The sequence below is a fragment of the Benincasa hispida genome, chromosome 5 (assembly GCF_027475165.1).
Source record: "Benincasa hispida cultivar pf3 chromosome 5, pf3_genome.v1.1, whole genome shotgun sequence".
NCBI lineage: Eukaryota > Viridiplantae > Streptophyta > Magnoliopsida > Cucurbitales > Cucurbitaceae > Benincasa > Benincasa hispida.
Window position 1 is genome coordinate 68,511,480 of NC_143482.1, and position 12,344 is coordinate 68,523,823.

At 33.1% G+C, this 12,344-nt stretch overlaps 2 protein-coding genes across 4 annotated transcripts; one reads left to right on the forward strand and one right to left on the reverse strand.

The window, feature by feature from the left end:
• Window positions 1–1,592: 1,592 nt before the first annotated feature.
• Window positions 1,593–3,549, forward strand: LOC120077954 (Ubiquitin carboxyl-terminal hydrolase family protein). 2 transcript variants are annotated; one of them, XM_039032091.2, is made up of 2 exons: window positions 1,593–1,791; window positions 1,883–3,549. In XM_039032091.2, exon 2 carries the CDS (start codon window positions 1,958–1,960, stop codon window positions 3,527–3,529), a length of 1,572 nt encoding a protein of 523 aa, XP_038888019.2. In that variant the 5' UTR covers window positions 1,593–1,791; window positions 1,883–1,957; the 3' UTR covers window positions 3,530–3,549. The 2 variants fall into 2 exon arrangements, with proteins under 2 accessions (XP_038888019.2, XP_038888020.2); XM_039032092.2 differs by having other exon boundaries at window positions 1,594–1,735.
• Window positions 1,614–6,373, reverse strand: LOC120077955 (forkhead-associated domain protein). Of its 2 annotated transcripts, none has more exons than XM_090313999.1 (4): window positions 6,157–6,373; window positions 5,679–5,878; window positions 4,418–4,887; window positions 1,614–1,806 (listed from the first exon to the last, which is right to left on the reverse strand). In XM_090313999.1, exons 1-4 carry the CDS (start codon window positions 6,305–6,307, stop codon window positions 1,737–1,739), a joined length of 891 nt encoding a protein of 296 aa, XP_090170125.1. In that variant the 5' UTR covers window positions 6,308–6,373; the 3' UTR covers window positions 1,614–1,736. The 2 variants fall into 2 exon arrangements, with proteins under 2 accessions (XP_090170125.1, XP_038888021.2); XM_039032093.2 differs by lacking the exon at window positions 1,614–1,806 and adding an exon at window positions 4,118–4,269.
• Between the last annotated feature and the right edge of the window lie 5,971 nt (window positions 6,374–12,344).

The following is a 12,344-nucleotide window of genomic DNA, read 5'->3' on the forward strand; positions in this document are numbered from 1 at the left end:
GTGTTTGCTCTCAGCTTCTAGAGTCTATGAGAACACAGAAATGGCAAAGAGGGTAGCAGTGAAGTTAATGAATTGGATACAGAAGAAAGCATGGGTTATGTTCTAATGGCGAATGTTCATGCTTGGACGAATAACTTTGTGTGAGCAATGGAGGATGAAGAAGGCGGAGAAGGAACCAGGGGGCTGTCTGATTGAAGTTCATGAGTTCATAGTTGGTGGTGGGAGGTTGCATCCTAAAGATCAAGATATCTACATTGTATTGGATCAATTGGGAGGAATGCTACAAGATAAATGGGTTTTTCAGATGAATTTGAAAGAAATGAGAGTGAAGATTTAATGTTTAAGACCTTGATGAAATGATGACAATGCTTCCAAACTTTTTCCTTTTCTTTTTCTTTTCTTTTCTTTTTTTTTTTTCTTTTGTTTTTTTTTTTTTTTTTGAGAGAAAATTTAGTTAAATGCTTCCAAACATCTTCATTTAGGTATTGGCTAGAAATGACCCATTTTGCCTGGACTTCTACAAAAATGACTTATTTTGGATTATGTTCGATTTTTTTTTATATATATATAACTTCAATTCAATTTTAGCCCCTATAATTTTAATAAATCTTAAAATTAAGCAAATATTGCTAATTTATTGTTAATTTTTTTTAAAGAAATAAAAGTCTCTATTAGCATTCTTTTAATAAATTATAAAAATATATTTACATGTTAAATCTGAATGAAAATTATTATTATTATTTAACAAATTGTGATTAAATAATTTGAATGGCAAGATTAAAGATTTACTGAAAATATAGAATTAAATTTAAGATTTATTAAAAATAGATGAACTGAAATTAGACAATGAATCATAAAATGAAATTCAAAGCATAGACCAAAACGATATTTTAAACTTAAAAATTATTATATTAGCTGACTTTTCACTCATCATTTAGACCTCTCAATAGATGCAATTCAAAGGGATCATATAGGAAACGATACTCTAAATTACAAAACTATAATAAAATATACGATTAACCAACATTTATCAAATTTAAAAAAGGGTCGGAAGAAATGAATCAATCATCTTATTTTTCTTTCTCGCTTATCTTTTGAACAGTAACAAGGAATCATTTGAGATCCATAAAAGTTGAACATACATATTCATAATCAAGCATTTTAAAAAATAATAATAATTTGATTATACTCTATGTGATAATATATGTACATTTAGTTTGATCATTCCACCTTGATATCCCTTACGAGCACCAAAAAGAATGGGGATCTAATCAAACGACAGGTAATTCGAACATGAAAATCACATTGGCCTTCCTATCATACTCAACTATCTATTTAAGCAAATTACAATATTCCCCCTCCTTCAATATTCAGGCCACGTTTAAAGGCCAAAAATGGAGGGATGAAAGATGGCGTATGCAAATTTGGTTCAACCATTGAAAAGTACTATAATCAGGTTCAGTTGGATCGGGTGGTTTTTCCAGAAACCGACCGGCTCGGCTCGGTCGGTCTCAAGTTCAAGAGAAATAAATTCGGTCAATCCGAACCGCACCGGTTACATATATATGTATACCTAAGGGTTTTTCGCGAGTGGCTTGTTCGTTTCCTTCGTCCTTGACTTCCGTCTTCCAATTCAGTCGCAGTGCCAGAGCTCTTCCTCGTTCCTTCCCCTCCGCCCGCCTCCTCGCCTTCCTTCTTCGTAGCCTTCACTCGCCGTAATCCCACGTCTCTTCAGGTCAGCCGCCGTCGCCCCAGAACTTTTTACTTTCCTGCCTCGGCCCACAGCCGCCGGTAGCATTTACTCTCCTAAAATGTACTCCATTTTGAGTTAAATTTATCCAACTTTTATTTATGATGAATATTGTGTTCGGAATGCTTTCAGATAGCCTGGTTCTCAGTATTTTTGAAGCTCAATCAAAGAAACAACAAAGGAAGTGAAGATAAATAGAGCACTAGAATGTTTTTGTTCTTCCGCTCTTGCTCAGGACCTCCCCATCGGTCCCAACAGCAACACCACATTTTTCAGATACACCTTCGGACATATGTAGACGGCACAATTAATTGGGTTCGAGATCGTGGTCTTGATCATGCTGTTGAGAGAGAGAAGAATCTTCTCCCAGTGATGAACATAAAAGATTTTATAAAATCGGAGCCGTCCAAGTCTGTTCCAGTTTCCATCATAACTCAGAAGAAGGAAGTTCTAAGAATTCCAACGCGTCCTATTGATTTGATCAGAAAATATCCTTCCATTTTTGAAGAATTTCTTCCTGGAGGCATTGGGATTCAACCTCATGTTCGGCTAACTTCTAAAGTCCTTGAACTTGATGCTGAAGAGCAGCTAACGTATCAAACTGAAACTTGTAGACAACAAGCTGCAGATCGACTCGTGAGGCTCTTAATGCTATCAAGAGTCCATAAAGTACCTGTAAGTATCATTGATCAATTGAAATGGGACCTGGGTCTTCCTAAAGATTATATTCAAAGTATAGTTCCTGATTTTCCAGATTACTTCAAAGTTGTAGGACACCAAAATTTTGCATATGGCTCAGATGATATGCGGGCATTGGAATTGGTATGTTGGAACAATGAATTGGCCACATCAGTTTTAGAGAATATGGCTGCAAAAGTAAAGCCTGATACATCGAAGGGAATGCATATTACTTTTCCTATGAAATTCTCGAACGGGTTTGAGATGGATAAGAAGTTCAAGAAGTGGGTGGATGAGTGGCAAACGCTACCTTACATTTCTCCTTATGAAAATGCATCACATCTTTCTCCTAACAGTGATGAATCTGATAAATGGACTGCTGCGATTTTACACGAGCTTCTTCATATGCTGGTCACGAAGAAGACTGAGAAGGAAAATATATTGTGCATAGGTGAGTACTTTGGTCTACGGTCAAGGTTTAAGAGAGCATTGCTTCACCATCCAGGGATATTCTATGTATCGAGTAAGGCTGGAACCTACACAGTCGTCTTGAAAGAAGGGTATAAAAGGGGTTCTGTTATTGAGATTAGCCCCTTGATGAACATTAGAAACAAGTACCTTCACCTTATGAACACAGTGAAGGAAGACTGTAAAACAACAAGCGAGCATAGTGGTACTCGCCACCAGAAGCAAGAACAGAAAGAAGGGTCAGATGATGGACCTGGGAAACAGAATGAAGCTGAATTACTCAACTTCTTGGATGACGATGACAAAGACGAAGATGAAGATGAAAATGAAGATGAAAGTACTCGTAGTCATTGCAACGTCCGTGCGGACCAGAGAGACCGCGTCCGTGCGGACCGGAGAGACAGCGTCCGTGCGGACCGGAGAGACAGCGTCCGTGCGGACCGGAGAGACAGCGTCCGTGCGGACCGGAGAGACAGCGTCCGTGCTGACCGGAGAGACAATGTGCGCAAGAGAAATGTCGATTTCAAAGAAAATGCTTTTAGAAACAGGATGATATTACCAAATAGAATGAACTCGACTGCAGAGAGACCTTATAGGGATGTTAAAAGAGAGAGGTCAAATATGAATAAATGAACGAAGGTTTAGCCTTGTAACTGGCCTTTACTTGTTTATTTTGTGGGATAAGTTTCTTTTAACGTCATAGGCCCCCTTCACATCTCCACGAAAGTTAACATCCCAATCCTTTTCATTATTACAATTGGTTGGTACTTTGAGGAAAGATTTGATTCGGCAATTGATTTACTAAAAGAAAGAGTTGGTCTCATTTCCTTCACTTTAGGTTTGTAAGCTGTATTCATTCAACTAGGGTTCATGGTCGGTTAACTGTATCTCTCCCAATTGTACATAAAAAATGAACAACCAAAATTCCATTACCTTGTACTCTTGAAACCATTGGTTTCTCCCTATAAGACAACTACGATTAGGATTACAGACTATGGAATGTCTGAAACAATGTTTGCCTCCTGAAACCAATCGTACAAATTAAAATTTCAGGAACTCGTGTTAAAGAAAAGTTGTGAACATTACACATCAAACTTTATCATCCTGTGTTTTGAAGGCGTTGGATTAAATCTAGAACCTGCGGTTAAATATTGTGTTTTGTGGATCACAAACTAACGAATTCTATGCCAATAATGCAACAATGTATGAGTGGGAATTGGCTTGTAACAAATACTGATATATTACTTACAACTGGGGGAAAATTGTTGAGTAGAAGTTTACAAAAATTATACTTCAATAGTTACGCAAGATAGAGGTGCTCCAAAGCTAAGTATTACCTAATGTTCGCATTTGCCAACTTGAAACTTGAGACTCTGTCAACATGAAGATTAGAACACATTTTCTTAGATTTTCAGCAATTTGAGATTTCGTATCGAAGCCCCAACCTTAAAACAATACGAAAGATAAATGATAATCAAAATGCAGTGTTCTTTTTTATGGGGGTGGTGAAGAATATATTACCTCTTTCTGATAAGCCGGATGCTATCTTGAAGTTCCACTATTTGCTGTACTCTTAAATTTTTTTGTTTATCCTCACCATCTAACAGGACTGTTGAAGCCCTCAGCACAGCATCAAGTTCATCTTCAATTATGCTTAGCTGTTTGTCCAGGTTTTCCATGAAGTCCTCATAAGACGATACTCCCTTCATACTGTTTACCATTTGATTTTCACTCCCTAAATCAGAGCATGGAGGGGCCTCTTGCTCTCGGTCACTAGCTATTATGCTTGCATGATCCTCTGCAGCACTCGGCTGCAAATCTTGATATTCAGGAAGATTTACATCTTTAGATTCAAAATCAGTTTCTTCTGAATCTTCTGCAGCTTCCTGTTCCGAAGAGGCAATGCGAATAGGGCTCGAAACATCTTCTGTGGCCATTGTCAAATCTGAACCAATATTCCCAATTAGCTGACTCTCTTTCACGTATATTGCCTGAGAAAATCAAGTAGTTTCTTTTTCATTGTTAAAACTGAAGAACAGATTCTTGGATAGTATGAACCACATTAGAAAATTATTTTTGCAGAAACAAAAATGACAAGAGTGGGAAACAGAAGTGCCAGGGCGGCTAATACCAAAACCCCTCCCCTCCACTTGCAATCGTCCTCCCTTCTTGAGATCTATTAGGTAAATTTCCAGGCTGCTGTATCCATGGCCAAACTGCACTCATTCTTTCACAAGCTGTACAAAATGAGCGCTAGCAATGCACCAAATGAAATGGATACAAACACAAGCAGCATTGCGCTGCATGTTCTTATCTGTCATAGTCATCTTCGCTTAGAGGACCTCGTCTCAAGAATCCCCATTAAAGTCTTCCCCTCCAAATTCAAGCAATAGATAGTTCTCCGTCGTTTTTTTGTGCATTAAAGCAGAACCAATTATGGCATGCTACCATAATATTACAAGTATTATTTTTCTTATGTTCTTTTACCAAGATGGCCTCCTTTTGAAACTACCCTTGATCGAGGCCATGGCCAAAGTGGAGTACCTGGTGAACTCTTTTGTATCATTTCACAACCCTTTGCAACGCTCCAATGACAGGAATGATATGATACCATAAAGGCATTAACTGGAAAATGTAAGTCCAGTAATTGAACATCCATGACATATCAGTTACTAAATTCTCCATCAATTCAATATCACTTGCCAGATTATGAGTAAAACATGAATGTGGAGAAATTGACTATATAAAAGCACTGCTCGGTCAACTTATTACTTCATTTTACCTCATGAAGCTTTACTGACAGTTCATCCAACAACTTGATTCGACTCTTTGACTTCTCCAACGCTTGCATTACCTTCTTCTTCTGGAAAAGTAGATCTCTCGCGTCATCTTCCTTCCCTGTTTGTACGCTAATAGCTGCTTGCCGCCGTAGCTTCTCAGCAGCCTCAGACAATCTCAAGAGTCTCAATCTCGCATTGTTTGCTGAATCAACCAAAATTTCATTCAATTTTAAAGGTATTGGAGCCAGAAAGCAGGTAAGTTAATTTTCGCGGCAGAAAAGATTCCAAATACTTTAACAATGCACGTTGCGACGGTCACTCATTACCATTTCCCAATTCGACGCTCCAACACACACTTACACGAATAAAAAACTTACTACAAAGAAATCAAGAACGATGATGACAAAATTTGCGTCTAATTTGGCTAAGATTGTAGAAAGTAATTGCGGCAGTGGAGAAGGCGAAAGAATGCACACAGACCTTTGGTTCTTGTACTCTCTGCTTCAGAATGAAGGTGAGTGAGTTCCTCGCGTAGCTGTTCTGTGCTGATGTTGGAAGAGGCACGTATTGGTTTCAATAGAGGCCGCAGCGGAACAACCTTAGCTATGGCTGCTGCAGAGTTCAGTATCATCTCCGTTTCTCGTTCGTCTTCCTGAATGCTTGCAGTTGCAGGCAAAATTCTTTCAGAAATGGAATTAAAATTTTGGAAGAAAAGGATTAAGAAATAAAGCCCGTCAAAATGAAGCCCATGGACCCGGAAAGGCCCAAATTTTGAACGCCCACAGTCCACATTATGTGGCCCATTTGACGAATTTCCCTCGAGTAATTGAAGTATATAACAAGATTTTAGGTTTCAATGGAAAGAAAAAAGTACGCTATTAATTTTTAAATTATCATAAATGGCTATTTTTAGTCTTTTAGTACAAGTGAGCGACCAAATTTCCAAAGAAAGGTAGTTTGTAGAGTTATGAGTTTATGGAGATTTATGTACGTGTAGTTTGTTCTCTAACGTTTGATCCTCTAATTTTTTTTTCGTGGATGTGTATGCTTTACCCAGAAAATAGAGTGTGTAAATGATCTTAAAGTTGAAGTCTCAGAATAATTTTTGTCTTTAAAGGACACTAGTCTTTGAGGATCATTAGTCTTTTAAAGCTCATAAAGTTTTTATGCTTGGTGAATTGTCTCAAAGTTTTATTTTGAGCTTTTAATTTATGAACCTGCAAATTAAGAACTTAGGTTTGGATGATGTTTTAGAGGAAAAAGTTTTCTTTTTACTCAATTGTGATTGATCATTAATTTGAGAAATGACATGACAATTTATCATCGGCCCAAAATTTTTCAATAAAATATGTGGATCTGAACATTCGACTTCAAAGTAAGAAATACATGTCAATTATGAACTTTGGCTTAATGACTATTTAAAATACGGTTTACAATCTTATGCATTTACTTTATGAATTTTCTATCATCCTCATGTGATGGGACTTAAAAAGAAACTTCAAAGTCTAATTTATTTTCAAATCTAATTTTATTTAATTTAAGACCAAGTCTCCGTCTCTATGTAACAATAGGTCCAATGTTGTGTAGCCTTTTCAATTTGCTTTGGATTATATATTATTGAGTACTTGACAAACACTTACCTAAGGCTATTCTTTATATATACATATTTACCCCCAAAAAAAAAAACGTTATATTCCTTAGTTAGCTAATTTTGTTGGTTAAAAAAGGTTAACTAATTTTGGCATTTTCTGTATTATTACAGACTTCTTTTTTCTGGAATAGCATGTATTTAGTTGAAAAATTTTCAAAATAACACCTTTAAATTTTTACCTTTACCTTACAAAACTAACATATTTTTTGAAAACTTGTTCAAAAAGTTTTTCATCTATCTCAGGCGAGATTGCCTCAAATCTTCTCCAAATTCGATTATCTTTCCCAAATATTATATCAAAATCTTACATAATTTTTTAAACCTTTAGCCCAATTTCTAATTTTCAAATCAAAATTTATCAATTATTCAAATAAATTTGTTAGATAGACCTTATTTTGATTTTTAAATTTTTGGAAAGATTATTTTTTTAAAAAAAAAGTAAAATATGAAAAATATATAAAATCTCGGTATGAATCTTGGGTAGATTAACATCGAGATCGATGAATTCTCAGACAGACTAATACCGAGATTTTATATCATATCTTACCTTTTTTTTTTTGTAAAATTTAAAAATCAAAATGCAATCATCCATCTAAAAATTGTAAATTCATTTGGAAATTTAGAAGTAAAATAAAAATGAACCTAAAATTACTTAAGAATTGAATACAATATTTGGTAAAGATAACCGAATTTGGAATTTAGAGAAAAATTGAAAATATATAAGATTTGGATAGATTATCTAATATTTGGGGGGGAAAAAAAATACTAGAATCTCATTATTAATCTTTTCTAGGTGTACAAGAAAGAGCCAAGAGGGCTAAAACAATCGATAAGTTACAAAAAGAGAATTTTTTAAGTGGTCGATCTCGTTCAAGATCTATGAAAAACTAGTTTAACGACTTTTCAAAAAGTGTATTAGTTTTGAAAGATAAAAAGTTGAGGTTATTATTCTGACAATTTCCGTATTTAATTTTTGTACTTTAAAATAATTTTAGTAAGTGAACTTTTAAGTTTATGTCTCTACTATTTTAACAATTATGATGTTTCTTCACCTGTACATTTTACAATTAAGAGAAACTAACAAATAGCGAATTGTGATAACTCTAAAACTTTATAGCTTATTACAAACTTCTTAAAATAGGAAAAATAAACCGATACAATTTACAGAAGCTAAACTTACAACTTCACACAAACACTATATTTATTTTCCTGAAAACGTAATCCACCAATGGTAATCTGAAAAGTAGGACCCATTTGATTATGTTTTTGTGGGTCGTTTACCCCTGTTTTATAATCACAATGAAATGTAGGTCCCATAGCCAAGTCTATAATCAACAAACTACAATGCAATTGTGGAGCTGAGAATGATCGATCTGATTGTATTTAAAAATTACATAAGACGTATTGGAGATATTGTTTCCATTCCAAATATTGTTACTATTGAGGTTGATGTCCTAAATCTTGTGGATTTGAAATGGTATTGTACAAACAATTTATTTATTTAATAAAATATGAGGTATTTTACTTGACATTTAGTAGCATTAACCCACAAAACTAATCAACAAATATCCAAGGTCATCTTCTGTAACTTAAACGTGTATGTAGACACATATAGATGGATTGTGTTTAAGTGATAAATGGATAAAGTTGGGTATCTTATCCTAGTGACACTACGAATACGACTAGTTTTGTAGATGTTACGATTGTTGTAAAGTGCTACAAATGATCCGTTCCTCATAATTTATGTAAGGACATGCGAGTGGGGTATTCTATACAAAGGGATTTGTATAAGATCAGACTACGAAATGAATAGTCTCATTGTATAACAATGATAATAATAGAGACTTACATTTCACCAAGATGACCATAGGTGACATCACCTAAATCTTGAGTGAATTGTGAACTCCTGCCTATGAAGGCAGTCCTTTGATTTGCATGGGTGAGAATAGTCAGTTCGTCGACTCAATATGCCTACCATTTTGAGGATTTGTTTGATTGAGGAGTTGGAAACATAACTACACAAGACGAAATTCATTCATTCCCTAATGTCATGGTAAGTAAATAAATTGCTCCAAAGGGTTGATTATGTGGCTTGAATAATGTGGTGTCACACCCTCTCTTGGCTCAACAGGTGTTTGGTCATTGTTGAACTATAACTTATTGTTCATTAGAGAGATCAATGGTACTTAAGGAGTTAGATTAACCATAGTAACAAAAAGGTAATTTTGACTCAGTTGTACTTACGAGCAATTTGTGAAGGGTCATCACACTAACTGATTATATCCAATAGACACAGAAATATATTTGTAGTGCGAATAGTGCAGTTGTCGGTCTTTAGTGAAGTGTCACATTTATTGTTACTATTACAAATACTTTTACTAATTGCCCCTAAACGATACCAGGAGACAGTAATACCAGACAATGCAAAGAAAACAGCTCAATCATAATCAAACTACATTTGTAAAATGCCTAAATAAACGTGATAAAAAATAATCCAATTACGTTTGCGATTGAATCCTATTACAATTGATCTAACAATAAAATTTCATTATGATTATACCAATTTTGATCATAAATGGATAAATCTGACCTATTGTAATTGTATATTATAGTATTATTGGAAGCTTGTTTAGGAAAAGTCGTTTTTAGCGTTTGTTGCTGGATTTGGTAGAATGAGGCCATCATGAGCTGGGGCCACAAAGAGAGGACCTAAGGCCCATGATGTGATCCAAAGCCAATGGGAGACATTAGCCCATACCAACCTAACCAACATCGTCCTCTCTCTCCAAATTCACTCTAAAACCCTATTATGTAATGGTGACTCCAAATATGGAATAATAATTTGTAAATTTGGTCCAAAAAAAAAAATAGAATTTATTCTTTATAATTTATAATTAGAATTTAGTCCTTACCATTTAATAAAATCACGATAAATAATTCCTATGATAAAAAAATTTTGTAAAAGTTTTTATCAATATATAGATTCTTTACGATAAGGTTCTATTAAATCATAAGAATTAAAATCTAATTTTTAAAATCACATGGGCTAAATTTTAATTTTTCTAAATCATAACGACAATATTTATAATTTAATCAATATAATATAGCCACCTAGTCGAGCATCATTTTCTTATTTCCTAAACTAACCCTTTTTTTCTTTTAAATTATTATTTTCATTATCGGGAACCAAACACATCTCCTCTCTATTTGAATCATAACACACCTCTAAAGCAGCAATCTACGGAAATATTTGACCCTTATTTTGTTATTCAACTCTTTCTTTCTTTTTTTCTTTCATTCTTTTTTTTTTTTTTTTTTTTTTTTATCATGGTTTTATAACTTATTTCATAATAATTTTATTTTTAAATATCATGATAATATATTGATTAAGTCATGAAAATAGGCATATGTATATGCTCACTAATAATTAACATGTGTACTCATTTTTTTTGAGGTTTGATGTTTAAATTTCTATACTCCACTTATTGTGTATATACATATATATAATGATTAAGCATCTAACATTAATTCATTCTAATATAGCTTAGTAGATATAGTACCAAGTACCTTTTTCGAGATCTATGATGTTGGTTTTAAACCTTCACCATCTATAAAAGCAAAATAATTTTAAAAAATTAAAAAAAAAAAAAAAAAAAAAAAAAAAAAAAAAAAAAAAATTAAAAGACTCTTCGATAAGAGGACTTTCCATGTCCATGAAATTATGTTCAACTTATTTTTCTCTTAAACTTTTAATAACAACTATACATACTTTTAAAAATAACTCAGATTAAATCATTATAAATAAAAATACGAATACTAAAAGATTTTCTTTAAAAAAGTAATGTTATATTTTAAATTAAGAGGATAATGCACCTATTAACTGGAATCTTAAAAATTGACAATTCAATTCTCTCCAATATTATGTTAATTCAGGAAAAAAATAATAAAAAAAAAACTAAAAAGCTACTGCCAACTCTCTCCAATAAAATTTGGCTTTTTGACCATTATCGTCCCAACAAAACTAACTCCCTATTTATTTAATCTATCTCGTAATTCATTACGATGTCTTGATTGGCGGAACAATGTGTCTCTCTTCATTCATATTTCTAAAGGCATCATTATGCATTCTTTGAAATTATAAGCTTTCAATACTTTCTCAAAGAAAAAACAAAACCTTTTAATACATTGTATATATTGCTATTTCATGTCCTTTCTCCCTTATTGGTCCAAACACTTTGGGTGCTTAATTAGAGATAATCAATTTACTATGAGCTTTATAGGTTTTCTTGGAAGGTGTACATACATTATTCATTCTACTCAAGTGTATTTTATTAGATTTCAATTTCATCTGATTAATGAGTCAGTAATTTTACGTTATCTAAATGATGATAGTAATAAAAAAGAGAGAATTTTATATATGTCTGTCTTACGTAGTTTATTAATTTTTTTAATCTCGTTCATTATATATCATACTAGAAAAAAATGGATGATTTAATTATATTTATTGTTCACGAGACTATAATATTTTCGGATTTGAGTACCTATATTTGGAACCAAAGCTCTATAAAGATATTTAATAGGGCAAAAATTTAGATAAAAAGTGACTAACTTTGGATGATTGATTTACTGAGCAAATTTTATTTGTATTACAATTTACCATTATTCATATATATCATACACATTATTCCTCCACATTTTGTTGTTAGCTTAAAAATTTATCATATCTAAGTTATTTCTTTGTTTTGGTGGTTATTGTTAAAAGAGGGTAAGAATTATAAAACCAAGCATACATTTTAAAACTAAAAACAAAAGTTGTTAAAAAAAAATTATTATCCAGCTTTTCACGGAAATTGGAAGCATGTTAGGTTAATATTTATTAAAAAGAATTGATATAAGAAGACTGTTTCCACTTTTAACTATGACTTAGAAATACTTAAAGTTAAATTCTTATTTCTTAAAGTAATAATCTAAATGACCATCGTTTAATTATAATTATCATTTTTTTTTATAATCATCA